The 13,569-nt window shown below is 37.7% G+C and overlaps 1 protein-coding gene across 1 annotated transcript; it reads left to right on the plus strand.

The window, feature by feature from the left end:
• The first annotated feature begins 2,642 nt into the window (after positions 1 to 2,642).
• Positions 2,643 to 7,580, plus strand: LOC119189504. Its single transcript, XM_037439399.1, has 3 exons — positions 2,643 to 2,751; positions 5,092 to 5,322; positions 7,253 to 7,580. Exons 1-3 carry the CDS (start codon positions 2,662 to 2,664, stop codon positions 7,436 to 7,438), a joined length of 507 nt encoding a protein of 168 aa, XP_037295296.1. The 5' UTR covers positions 2,643 to 2,661; the 3' UTR covers positions 7,439 to 7,580.
• The last annotated feature ends 5,989 nt before the right edge of the window (positions 7,581 to 13,569 follow it).

The raw sequence follows: 13,569 nt of genomic DNA on the forward strand, positions 1-13,569 counted from the left end.
TGTGTGTGTGTGTGTGTGTGTGAGAGAGAGTGTGTGTGTCCAGAGTGAGCTCGGTCTTACTCTAGCAGCTTTTCAACATATGACAGTTGAAGTAACCATTTTTTACAATTTTTTGCAAGCAAAGTTACTTTGCCTTTTATATCACAGTTTCTAATAATTTTATTGTAGATATAAGGCAGTGAGAAACTCGGACAGCGTCTAGCTAACTGAGACTTGGTAATCGTTAGTGGGATTCTATACGTTCGCCTAGCCGTCAATTCACCATAGTCAGAATTAGTTATTACAATAATTTAATTAATATTTAAATTATTGTAATCTGCAGGAATGGGCACGTAGTGGAGGTATCGCTTCATCTCTTTCAATCACACGCATCGCAATTACCGATGATATCACGTGAGACATATTATCTTTCCGATTTCTTTACATTCACCCCTTCTATTAAAATTTAAAGGCTAACCTAAACCTGTTTAATTGAACAGTTTTCATGTATTAGAATTAATATGACGGAAATATTAGTAAGTAATGAACAAAAAATATTCTATTACGATATTTCCCCATATTTTACGATAGTTCCCGTAGAATAATAATAATACATAAAGTTTATAGATCCCGCTAACTTCTATTTAACCGTCAGTTTGAAAACAATTTCTACCAGATAACGGACACCTTATTAAAAGCAGTTTATAGATAGTGCCTACAGAGTACGAACTGTACAATTTACCTTGAATTTAATGAGACTACGTAATTTTGTTTCCTATACCTATAAGAAGGCACATATAGTTAATTGATTATCTTCCCCTATTTCCATATCTTCCGGGCAGCTCAAAGCTGGGTCGTAAACACACAACATAACCGCTCAGTCGGCTGGGCGGTAGTAATAAGGCACTTTCTCTGCGAAATCAAAAAACAAAATACTCTCCAAACCTCTCTAATCTAATTTAATTGATGATAGAATATTTGTATCCGTCTGGATAGAAACCACTGCACACAAAGTGTAAATCCTGCATAGCCCGCGTGAGTGTGTGGCGATCCAGGATAAGCTTTCATATTATGCGGAAGTCATGATTTTTTTTTTCCGACCCACACTTTTTCTAGCGCAATAATGGCCGAAACTATTTGACTTAGTTCAACCAGGATTAGAATATATACTCGGGTAAAAGGTGAAACAAAAAGTCATTCATTTGTTCCGACTTGGGAGTCTAACCCAGTACCTGCTTTTAAACGCTAACTCTAGATAAAGAGGCCGACTCATCGTTCCTATAATATGTAACACGTATATTATTAAAATTTATATCATTACGCTCATCGGCGATCACAAGCATGCACCGCCCATTTTATTTTACAAAATACATTCTCTATACCATTTGCATCCCCAAGGGAAAAGAGCTGCAATTAGTACCTATAAGTACTTAGGTTGGCTGTGTAATGAAAACAAGTTTAGCACGATGCATGTGACGCAACTACCAAACCTGGGAAAATAATTATAAAAATGATGTCTAGTCTTAAACTGAACCCAGGAATGTAACGTCTTCTAAAATCGAACGTAAGTACCTGTTCAGGGTACATCTACCAGTCTAGTAACTTTCTCCCGGGGTGGAAACGCTGTTACTGTTTTTTTATGCTAGTAATGTTGTAATGTTCGATATATTAAAAGTTAATTATATTTGGAGCTCAGTGTTTTGGCATTATTTCTCTGCCCCGACGAGGCACTCAGACCATACACCCAAGCGATAAAGTTTATAAAAAGTCAATTAACGCAGACATAATTATCGCTACAAATGATTTTGCTAAAGTGTCAATTAAAGCAGGAACAATTTATTTTTGATTGCATATGACACAAATTATAGTTGACTACGTAACACAAAATTCAAGACAAAGATTGAATGTGACTATAGTCATAACTCGAGTACACATTCGCGATGTTCGAACAAATTGCACACATCACACACCCCAAGCGGCACGATCCAGCGCCAGTGCGACGCGCGGCAAAGACCATGGCGCACGCGGAGCGAGTGCTCACCGAGCTCGTAAACAAGATCATCACCGAAAGGAAATACGACGAGCCGATCGCGAAATTAAATCCAATCGTCACCTCTGGTGCTAACTATACCTCGCAACTATTCGGTGTTACCATTAGCGGCAAAGACAAACCTGACCTCAATTTATTCGCCAAAAGTCGCTGTTTTGGTGAAAAATTCGTACGCAAGGCCTAGACAGTCTATTTAAGTCAGAGCAATATTTTTACACTAAAATTAAAAAGATATACCGCGACCTAGAAGATAAACACAACATTCCCGATGAACACCGATTTGAAATACCAGAGTTTTATGGCTGTAATGAAACGAAATATGAAGAGGTTATTGTTATCGAAGATTTAACCGCCAGAGGGTTCCGAATAAGTGATAGGCTGAAGGGGCTGAACTGGGAGTTTGCTGCCTCTGCTGTCACAGAACTGGCGAAGTTTCACGCCTTAGGATTCGCTTATAGTGCGGAGGATCCGAAAAAATTTGAAGAGTCGTGTAAGCCATTGAAAGCTATATTTACCACCAAAGATGATAAAATGAAAGTTCTGTCTAAGAGCATAGCAGACAAGGCGATCGCGGCGGCATCGATAGACCATAAGGAAGTGATGAAGAAATTCCTGGTTAACTTTAGCTTGATATGTTTGAGATGTACAACAAACCTCTCCACCGCCCCGTACTTACACACAATGATTTCAGGGTCAGCAATTTGATGGAGAAAATAGACGAAGTGAGTTGCATTTAGATACTAATTTTATTTTGAAGAAAAGCATTAAGAAGGGTAGCTGATTTATTGAAATTATCGCGAATATAAATTATTTTCGATCTAAGCTACGCAATAGTGGATAAGTGGCCTGATATTAGTTTAGGTTTTTAGTACAAGGCCGATTAGACTTTGTGGCAATTTCGGCCACCGTATGTTCCGCGGTTCATTGGCTTCCATGTAGGCGATTACGAAGTCATGACAATTGTCTTTGACCTTATAGTATCGGTCAACTATAATAACAGCACGCGCACCTTTATCTCGTCGAAGCGGATTGGCCTTCACATTGATAAAAACTTTTCAATATTTTTAACCGGCTATTGACTCAATACTTGACAGAATATAATAAAGAAATGAGATTACAAAGACATAACGGAGACGTAATATATTTAGAGTACATTTTTAATAAATATTTGTAACCAGTATTTCGCCGTTTCTTGTGCTTGAACTAAATGACGTCGTTAAGAAGAAACTGCTACCGCAGTATAGATTTTCCGTGGATTAGATCAATGACGTAATGAAAACAGCCCCGGATCTAGGGGGCAAGCAAGGGCCCGTGCCCCGGGCGGCGTATTTAGAGGGCGGCAGATTCAAAATTGGCAGACGAATACACAACTCATAATTAAGGCAACTTTGACTACTGAGACATCCAGTACATTACACATACAAATTATTTCCCGCGGGGCGCGAAATGATGATGATGATCATGATAAAAGTAAAAATATAGGTGGTCGGGGGCGGCACTATCCAGATTTTGCCCCGCCTCCAAAAAATTCAAGATCCGGGGCTGAATTAATACTTTTGTATAGTTCTTACCTAAGGTTCTTACCCACCATCAACGTGGAATACTCTCTATTGTTTTTGGCCTAGATTCTTATACCATCTGTGCTGTACTATTTAAATTTATTTGTCAAAGCACGTAGTAACAGCATGATAAACTAGTGTAAATAATTTATTGTGAGAAGTCATGTGTTTGTGCGTTTTACATATCTTACTTGCGGTGAACCGCTGCGAACGTGATGCTCTAGATTCTTTTGATCTAGAAAACCTAAAGCGAAACATTGGAGAATTTCTGATTCTACTGATACCTTTATCAGTAGACGGAGATGCTTTCAATGCCATTCTAGAATCATAGCCCACCCCAGATTCCCATTCACGACCTCCCAAATATCTCTATCTAGTTCTATTTACTTAATTCGTAAATAATAATTTTAAATGTAGTCCATACCGAAAAACTTATTTATGTCTACGCTCTCGCTCTTCCCCCATCGCATGGGGACACAAAAAATCTCGGCATTTTGTGTTTTGTATCGGACCCGCATTCGGCACCGGGTTCTCCCGGCTTAGCGACTGCATGGACCTTGAGAAAAGTTGGGAGGGAAGAAGACCGGGAAATATTCGCGAGCCGTCAAAGACCTCAATGTGAATTGACGACCATGAGGTATTCATACTTAACTATGCCACGACAATGTCGCCCCCTGCACGGGTGTACATTGAGTGTGGAAACCGAGCACACAAGAATTGCTTAGGGAGAGACTCCAAACCATATTTGTGCTTACCAGGTATATCTTTGCCTGACACTTTGGGGAATTACATACGTTAGGGATTATGGGACGTGATACACGCATAAAACTTACATAGGGGATCATTTATATTCAATGAGTAATTTTATAACAATAAGATCATATGTTTATAAATGCAACACAATATAAACGATATAATCCTCAATAGAGTTCACCGTTCAGCCTCCTGGGTAAAAGGAAACAATCAATAATAGTAGATATTGTACGTGCCAAGTTGGCGCAAGAGTCAGTACCTGCAATTAACGTACCATAATATGTAGGTATAGACTAGTCATACTGTAGAATGTCTGCTCCCAAATAAGTGGTAATCAAATAAGTACTATCTACATTAGCTATTAACGATAACTGACAAATAAATTTAACTTAAAACTCGTGAAATAGACCCTTAAAACAGTGTGCGTTAGCTATTCATCGTCTGGTGTACCGTAAAACTTAGAAAAATGCTTCTAAACTGACTCAATGTTAAATATTACCTAGTTTTTGCACGCGGCTTCTGCCTGCGTGAAGGGACTTTTCCGGAGGACAAAAGTACCGCTATATGTTTTCCCGGGAAAGAATGGACCTTGTCAGGGTCTTAAACTATCTCTATACCAAATTGTATAAAAATCCGATCAGTAGATTTTGAGAAATTCGATAACATACAGACAAACAAAAACGGAGACTTTGTTTTTTAATATGTATAGGTAATCACGATATCTTAAAAACTTAATGTTATTGGTTACAGAGAGGCCGCACGCACGTTAGGATTGTTGACTACCAGACCATTAGGGGAGGGTCCCCGGTCATCGACCTGTTGTACTTTATATTCTCGAGCACCGACGAGCAGTTCCGCGCGCAGTACTACGACCAGCTGCTGGACCACTACTACACGGAGCTCAGTCTCGCCATGAAAAGACTGGACCTCAATCCTGATGAGATTTATTCGAGGGAGGACTTTGAAATTGAATACAAAACTGTAAGTAGAGTTTTTATAAGATACCGTTGAATAACTGTTCATCAAAAGACGAATAGAATTTAAGGCAGTTTTTCTCAACGTTGACGATAACGCCCCTTTGTGGGCGCTGAAGGCTTTCCAGTGGGCGGTCCGTTCTGCAGGTCCAAACTATCCACATACCAAATTTCACTTATTTTATACGTACACGGCAAAGAGACCCCCCTGCACCTGATGGGGAGTGGAGTGAGGTCCAACAGAACGTCGACCGACCAGAGATGAGTACCCCTCGGCAGTGGACATACTTGGAGGTTGAGTGGAATGGTTATGTTGGTTTCACCGGTCTTACATGTTTGAGAACCTTTTTTTTTGGTTTCGCGGTTAAAGAGCCTTATTACTACCGCCCTTCGTGGGGGGCGACTGAGCGGTTATGCTGGGGTAACCGTGCCTTACGGCCCGGCGTTGAGCCGCCCAGATTTGATGGTGACCTTCGGGCGACCGCCGGGCCGAGTCCCTAACCCTATATACAACTTAACCTATGCACGGCCTACCAGCTAAAACTCCGCAGTGGCCCTTTTCGGCGCATTAGGGACGGCTGCGGGTTTCCTCTGACGTTGAAGTGTCTAGTCTGCGACCGCAGCCCCCCGCTGCCCGCCGACGACCCCCTTCGTGGCCCCTATTAGTCGCCTCTTACGACAGGCAGGGGATACCGTGGTGGAATTCTCCAAACGCCCCCATTCCACAGGGCGATGTTTGATAACCTGCCTTACAAAGTGAATCTAAATTAAACCTTAATTAAGATATAACGCATGCAAACTATAACCTAAAATAAAGTATTTACGTATCTTGTTAAATATATTAGAAGTTATATGTTTGCTTATTTGTACCTGGGTCTAATTTCATTACCGAAGTCCCATTGTCTCTCCACCATACAGTGCGGTACCAATTGTGCCGACCTGACTAATTTCTACTTCGGATGCCATTAAAAGCACTCTGTATTATTAGTGACTATGACAATATTTTTATGAATCACTTAAGTATTCGTTTTAAAATGGCATCTGTATTGAGACTATTTATCTTTATCACCCTGTTATCAAAACGACCCCTGATAGATAGTGTCAACATTAAACTTAAACTCCTTTCATACATAAATAAACTTGTGTAAATAAATACTGTTGTTCACTATTGCATGCATTAGCTGTAATATATGTAAGCGCGTGAAAAAACATTAAATTGGTAGATTAAAACATGAAGTGCGTTCCCCGAACAAATGACTGGGCCTGGAGCAATTTAAATCATCATTCAATGATTCATTAAAATAAGGTGAACTTTAGGAGAAGCACGGAATCAACAATTAAGTATAGTGGCATTTTCAATTAAGTATGTAATTACTCAAAACAACATCATAATTACTTAAAGATAACATTGCAGAATAAATATAACGTTCAATGCTCTTTCTGTATTAATATGTATCTATTGTAAATTTCGAATAGCCGTTTTGTTTCTTAGCTCTATATTTACTATTATTAGAGTGACTTGTTAGAGTGTCGTTTTGCTGGGGTTAGGGCTTTATTCAAAGTTAATTACCTGTTGATTGTTTCGGTGGCGTAGCACGCACAAGCAGTACAACTATGGCGCTGAGGTCACGGGTTAAAAATATTGAAGAAATATTTGGTATTTTATGTTGCTTTTTTGTTATTTCACGGTAGATTAAGTAACCATAGATTGAGCGCAAATTTTTTGTATGAGAATCTTCCCAATGCCCGCTCTATATAATCTTAGAACTCTACTTAGTACCATTGTATATTGGACGGCACAAAAACCGAAAAAGAGGGTTTAGCATCAAGAATTACATGATACCTACCAGATTAAATCTCTCTGCCCGAATTTATCAGTCTCAGATCGTGTTGGTACTAGAACGGGTTCGAGCGACTTACCTTCAATTTTTTTCCAGAAACTTCCATTCGGGCTGAGCCTTGCCGTGTTCGTGCTACCAATAGTGACCATTGACGAAAATAACGCCCCAAAACTTAACGACGAGATGGACATGTCCAGCTTCGTGATGAACAACACTAGCGACCTCTTCCCGGAGAGACTCAATGGAATCATCAGCGACTATATACGGTGGGGAGTGTTGTAACATCATTTAGCAACCACTAGGGCATGACGGGATGTACGAAACAAAATCTGTAAATATGATGCCACGAGAGAATTGTGACACTTGTTTCTAAATCATCAGATATTTAAATGAACTGAATATATAAGAAATGAACAATTTTAAACATGCAATTTTTAATACGTTTGCTTAAATTCCTACTCGTAAATTCTAAGATGACAAAAAAATCAGCCCTGTAAATACTTGTTCAATTTATACTTATTTCATCTATAAAGATCTTAATAATAATAAAGCTTGTGTTGAAGAGCAATAAACTATACTATCACCTACATTCCTAAAAATAGATTTAACGTAAAAAAATGTGATTGATCCGCTCAAAAACATAAGTCAACTATTCAGCTAGAGTTTAGGAATTATATTCCGGGCTTACTCAGTCAATATCTCAGTTCTAGTTTAGTAAGGGCTGCTATGTGTTTGTGTGTGTAGTTGTGTACATATTGGGATATACAACTTATTTAAAATGTACCTATTTTTGCACGTCAAGATTGTTAGTAGTGATGTTTACCTCAAATGTTAGCTATTTGTAAATATGAAATTATGATACGTACTTTTATTTTAAAAGATATTTTTTTTATGTCTTATAGTACGAGATCTCGCTGCAGAATTAGTGCACTCATCGAGTAAGTATATGTTAAAAACTACATTCTTACACATATTTATGCTTAGAAGAAATGTTGTTGTGCACCGTCAGTAATATAAATATGTTTTTTAATATTATAATCAGATGTAATTGAATCGTTAGAGCGATGCAAAACATGATAAAATAGTCTGATCGAAAGTATTTAGTTTAATTGAAAGTTTTTACTACTTACGTAATCGGTCTAGCTCCTAAACTACTTCTCAGCCCATTATGAAACTTCGCAGGGATTATCTATACAATAGTAGCTATTTTTAGAAAAAAAAATAAAAATATATAAATATGCCAACTTTGTGAAATTCAAGTTTGAAACTTTCAAACACATTTTTTTCAAAGAAAAAAAAACCATTTTTCAATTTCCAAAAATACAATAAAAATGCTCATTAAATGAAGTATTTTTTTCATTTCTTTTTTTATTTTATTGTAACATTTAAAAACTTGATAATTGATTCAAAGTGGCGTATACCAGCCGGCCAGTCACAACTTCAAAGTCCTTTTACTCGCTAACCAGGCTTTATACTTTAATAATATTTTGTATCTGGATCGAGGACATATACAGGTATAACATAATCAAATATTACGAAAATCTGAGACATCGAGTTTTTTTTCGTGCCCGCTTCACGTGGAACGCCCCAAATGTATCATAGTCATACCTGCTTACACCTGGCTGCGGAGAGGTGCGGCCAAGTGCGCAACGGCAACCGTGGTTTTTAAGCCTTTATGTGTATTGTCATGAAGTGGACGATATTTTATTTGAAAAACAAATGAGTGAAATGTTTTCAGAAAAATCAATTAACAACAATTTAATTAAAAATATTAGCGGCCAAGTTTTAATAGGCAACCTAGTAGATAATAGATATATATTCTTCTAAGCATAAATATGTGTAAGAATGTAGTTTTTAACATATATACTCGATGAGTGCACTAATTCTGCAGCGGGATCTTAGACTATTACTTGCAACAAATACCAAATGACGTTATTGTTTGAATTTTCAATTTTATTTTCTGATAAGATGTTTACGAATTATATCTGAATTTCTTATTTTTGTTTTATATTTATTACCTACACATTTACCCTAGAGATAACTGTCATGACTTGTCAAAATTTTATTTTCAAATATGTACAGGTAGCTGAATGTTTGCCGCCAAACATTGACAGCTACGCGTGTGACGGAAAAATAACCTTATTATGTAGTATATAAGGTTATAATCCCGTGACACACGCAAATGTCATGTAGCTGTCTTGGCTCGCCGGCGAGCCACGAGAGACCAAGAGTTAAGTGTTGACCTTTCACATCATTTGAATGACAACTACGATTTATGCAGTGCACAAATAAAACAAGTGATATTTTTAAATATTTTTCCTTTGTTTAATTCAGGAATTCTTTGTTTCTCATATTAATACAATATCATAGTTTTTTTTTCATAGAGGATAAGTACATTATAACAGCTGATAATGACGTATGCACGGACAGACGTCCGACCTACCTGGTTATAAGTATTAAAATTCAACAAAAATGCATTCCAGTGCACGACGATCGCGTTTTAAAACCCCACAGTTTAGTAATTCCCCTCAAGAAAGTTTACACTCTGCGAGGTTATAAATCGCAATCGTATAGCCATCTGACAATAAAAAAAATTTGGGCCACTTTTCAGCCACAAAAGTATTTTGAAGTATATTGAACTCTTAATTAATTTTTCTACGTTTCCAATATTTTGAACCAATAGTGAGCCGCGACTGAAAAGCGGCCGCGTCAGTGTTACCAGCTAAAGATTTAATTTTCTTCCGTCGCTGCACAAGAATCGCAACAAAACAGCGTCAAAATAAGATACTTAGGTGGTCGTAGTGCATCTACCATCTAATCCACCATCCCAACCTCAGAGTACCGATTACTTGGTCGTACATATATTAAATACAAACTTCATAAAAACATTTTTTTTTTATTTTCAATTGTTACCTAAACTTTCTATATTTCACTAGAGTGCAGTAAACAACATATAAACAAGTTTGACATTTTGATATAGGTAGATTTAATTAAATATATTTAAAATTAATACTTTATGTTTTGAGTAAAAAATGCAGTCGTCGGCTTATAGTAATGCAAAGAAACGCGTCCCAATCTAAGCTTAAGCGATATGTGGACTAACTTTAACCAGAGTCGAGGAAACACTTCGGGCGCCGACATCATTCAAAACAATTTATTGCCTTTTCATTCAACCGACTTGCCGACGCCCTCTCCTTCCAAATATAAAGAAGCAAATAGTTCACTTTGCTCAACACATCTGATACAACTCACATGTTGAGTAATAAAGGCCTAATTCATAGAAATATCTACATACGACGCTAAATCACAAGTTTCAATGATTTACAAGATAATTATTGTACCTTTAGAACAATCCTCTACGTCCCGCTGGAAGTAAGTGATATGAGTTATTGTACTCTTCATAATTGATTTAGCGTGAATTAAAACAACCAGAAGCGTATATACTTAATACACATTTGTTTAGTTTTGGCTATTAATGCAAAACAATTGTTTTTTTTTTTTATAATTCTGTTCTTGCCATTTTGCTTAGAAATGTGGTCTAAAAGTGTGCAAACTAAGACATGTTAAACAGTAAATTTTAATTAGAACGTACAGATCTGAAATTATGTAAATTTATCAAAAATAATACGGCTGGAACTTGGCTTAATAAAACGCTGTCAGTTAGACTGCATGAACGCTGGCAACACGAACAAATGCAGCTGACACTTGCATTCGGATGTCATCATGGTACTGCGTTGCCAACGGTGACAGCTGACGGTCCAACTGCAGCTAGCTTCGTCCAGCGATTGCGCGCATGCAGTCCAACTCATACCAGCCTAAGCCATGTTCCATGTGAAAACTTGCGCGAAATTAACTGTTTCACAGAGACAGTTATGTTAAAGACAAAATACGTCTTCTATAGTTCGTTGCATATACAAAAAGCAGTGTTTAAAATATCTAATAGCACAACATCGACTTTGCGTAATATATATTTTTAAATTATATTCAAATTACAACAATTGTTTTAAATCATTTTTGTCGGGTCTTTCGACGAGTATTTTGAGTTCATAAAATAAAAATGATTAAGTGAAAATTCAAATTTACTTTCTTACCAGCTGTAAAGTACTTTACAAAGTGAGAGAAGCGATAAACGTAATAGTGAACGATTATAGTTACACGACCCATCGTTCACATTAGTTTTAGCTGGTTATCCTACAGTACATATTACTCTAATCCGTTATGAAGTGTATATACCCAAAATACCCGTCAAAGCCGGCAATAATTCGACCTCTACATTCATGATACATCGGGGATCGCCTAAATACCTCATCCTAAAAACGCTACAAACTCCTTACACGACCGGTCCGAAGGGCCGAGCCAATGCTATACTAAGCTAGGGCGCGCGGCACACAGTAATACTGACACACAACTGAGGGTTCAAGCTTGGAGTGGGTAGGGTTGGGTGGTTAAGGTTCATTGTTCCGCGCACCGTCACTACCACTTAAGCTTACATCAACCTGTATTATTACTCGTTCAGTGAATGTTAATACACATATAAAGTCAAAGGTTTCGACACCATGAAAGATACACATTACTTTATAACAGACAATGGTCGTCGGAGCGCGTGGTCCTTTCATTTAATTAAATTAAATCTAAAAATAACAACTGTATTACAATTTCTGTATATGTTTAATTCTTATTTCAAAGAATAAACATATAGTATTTATTAATAGAAATACACGTAATCGACTTCCTTCGGACCTTCCAATTTAAATCAGTTAATCATAAAACCAGACAAGACAATGTCAAACACAAACTATGAATAAGAAATCTCATACAAGATTCGGGTGACTTATGGGTAGTGCGACAGACAGTAAAAAGAAATACGCTTGCACACATTTGACAAGAAAAACACCCACACACGCAACTGAAGCTCAAAAGCATGTCAATTAATGTATAGTCAGGAGACCCTATTCCGTCTACGAGGGCGAATCAGTCTTTTCCTAATTAAAAGCGTTCTAATCGAAAGACGCCTTAGATAGCTCGATGAGTAAATTGGTGGTATTTTATTTTTTTTACCTATACCGATATTAAAACTGTCCTTCGATTAGAACGCCCGTAATTGCAAAAAGACGGATATGCCCACGTAGACGGAATGGAGCCCATTAAATACACATATATAAAATGGCGCACTAGTTCCGAACAGGGTACACTGATCACCGGCTGTCTAACCTATAAATTCAAACAACGAAAACCAGACCACGCGCCCCGACGAGAATCAAACAACAGCGCCTAAGAAAGAGATAACAATAGGATAATATCCATAAACACAGTGTTATATTAGTTTACATCGTAACCTATCGCCTATGCTGCCCGCGGAGTGACTGCCGCGGGCGCGTACAAGTAGTTATTGTTCGGAGGCGGCGCTAGCGTGCGCGCGTTCTGCCTGACGCTCGGGGACGTGGCGGTGCACGACAGAACAGTGCCTTATGTCGAATTAATTGAAACCTTATGGTAATACACTTAGCATTCATATTTCATATTTTTGCGGCGCATAATCTATATATATAAAAATGAATTGCTGTTCGTTAGTCTCGCTAAAACTCGAGAACGGCTGAACGGATTTATCTTATCTTGGTCTTGAATTATTCGTGGAGGTCTAGGGAAGATTTAAAAGGTGAGAAAAATTCGAATAATTGCCGGGAAAATCCTCAAAACAGCATTTTTCTATTTCCCATACAAACGTTTTCTAAATAAAATGGAGAGTCAATTTGTAATTTATTACCGCTGCATAAAGTTCAAATTCGCGTGCGCGTTGGAGGATCTAATATCGCGTTCTGAAACTCAACAAAAGTTTAAAGTTATGCAACAATGATGTATGACGGGATTGTTCCTCTTAAAAAGTTCTAAAAAATATATTATAAAACAAAGTCCCCACTGCATCTGTCTGCCTGAACGTGTTAAACTCAAAAACTACCTAACGTATTAAGATGAAATTTGGTATGGAGACAGTTTTAGACCCTGGGAAGAACATCGGGCTCCCGGGAAACTACTACCTTTATATCGGAAAACTTTAGCCTGAAAAACTTTAAAACGCGGGCGGAGCCGCGGGCAAAAGCTATAAAACATAAATCCAGTAATTGTTATTAATAAGCAGAACGAAATATAAATGCTAAAATGGATAAATCATAAATGAACTGGTCTGCCGTGCCATGGCCGGTACCGTCGGTGAGCGTCGGCCTAAGCTAGTGACTATACTACACGGCTGTCCGAATTGCAAGCTTTAAAAAAACTCTACCATTTTGGTAGATTTTATTTACACCGAGTATCGATAACGGGACATGCATTTTTTTGGTATTTTCTTCGCTTTTTCCATTAACTTTGGCGACGTATTATACCACCCTCATTATGTCTAGAGTAACCCGTTGTTGTCA

The sequence above is a fragment of the Manduca sexta genome, chromosome 16 (genome assembly GCF_014839805.1).
Source record: "Manduca sexta isolate Smith_Timp_Sample1 chromosome 16, JHU_Msex_v1.0, whole genome shotgun sequence".
In the NCBI taxonomy this organism is placed as follows: Eukaryota; Metazoa; Arthropoda; class Insecta; order Lepidoptera; family Sphingidae; genus Manduca; species Manduca sexta.

Coding starts and splice junctions, on each gene's coding strand:
- LOC119189504 (XM_037439399.1), top strand. CDS start 2,662: ATGTTTGAGATGTACAACAAACCTCTCCACCGCCCCGTACTTACACAC. Junction 2,752..5,091: donor TGATGGAGAAAATAGACGAA/GTGAGTTGCATT, acceptor TATTGGTTACAG/AGAGGCCGCACGCACGTTAG. Junction 5,323..7,252: donor TTGAAATTGAATACAAAACT/GTAAGTAGAGTT, acceptor ATTTTTTTCCAG/AAACTTCCATTCGGGCTGAG.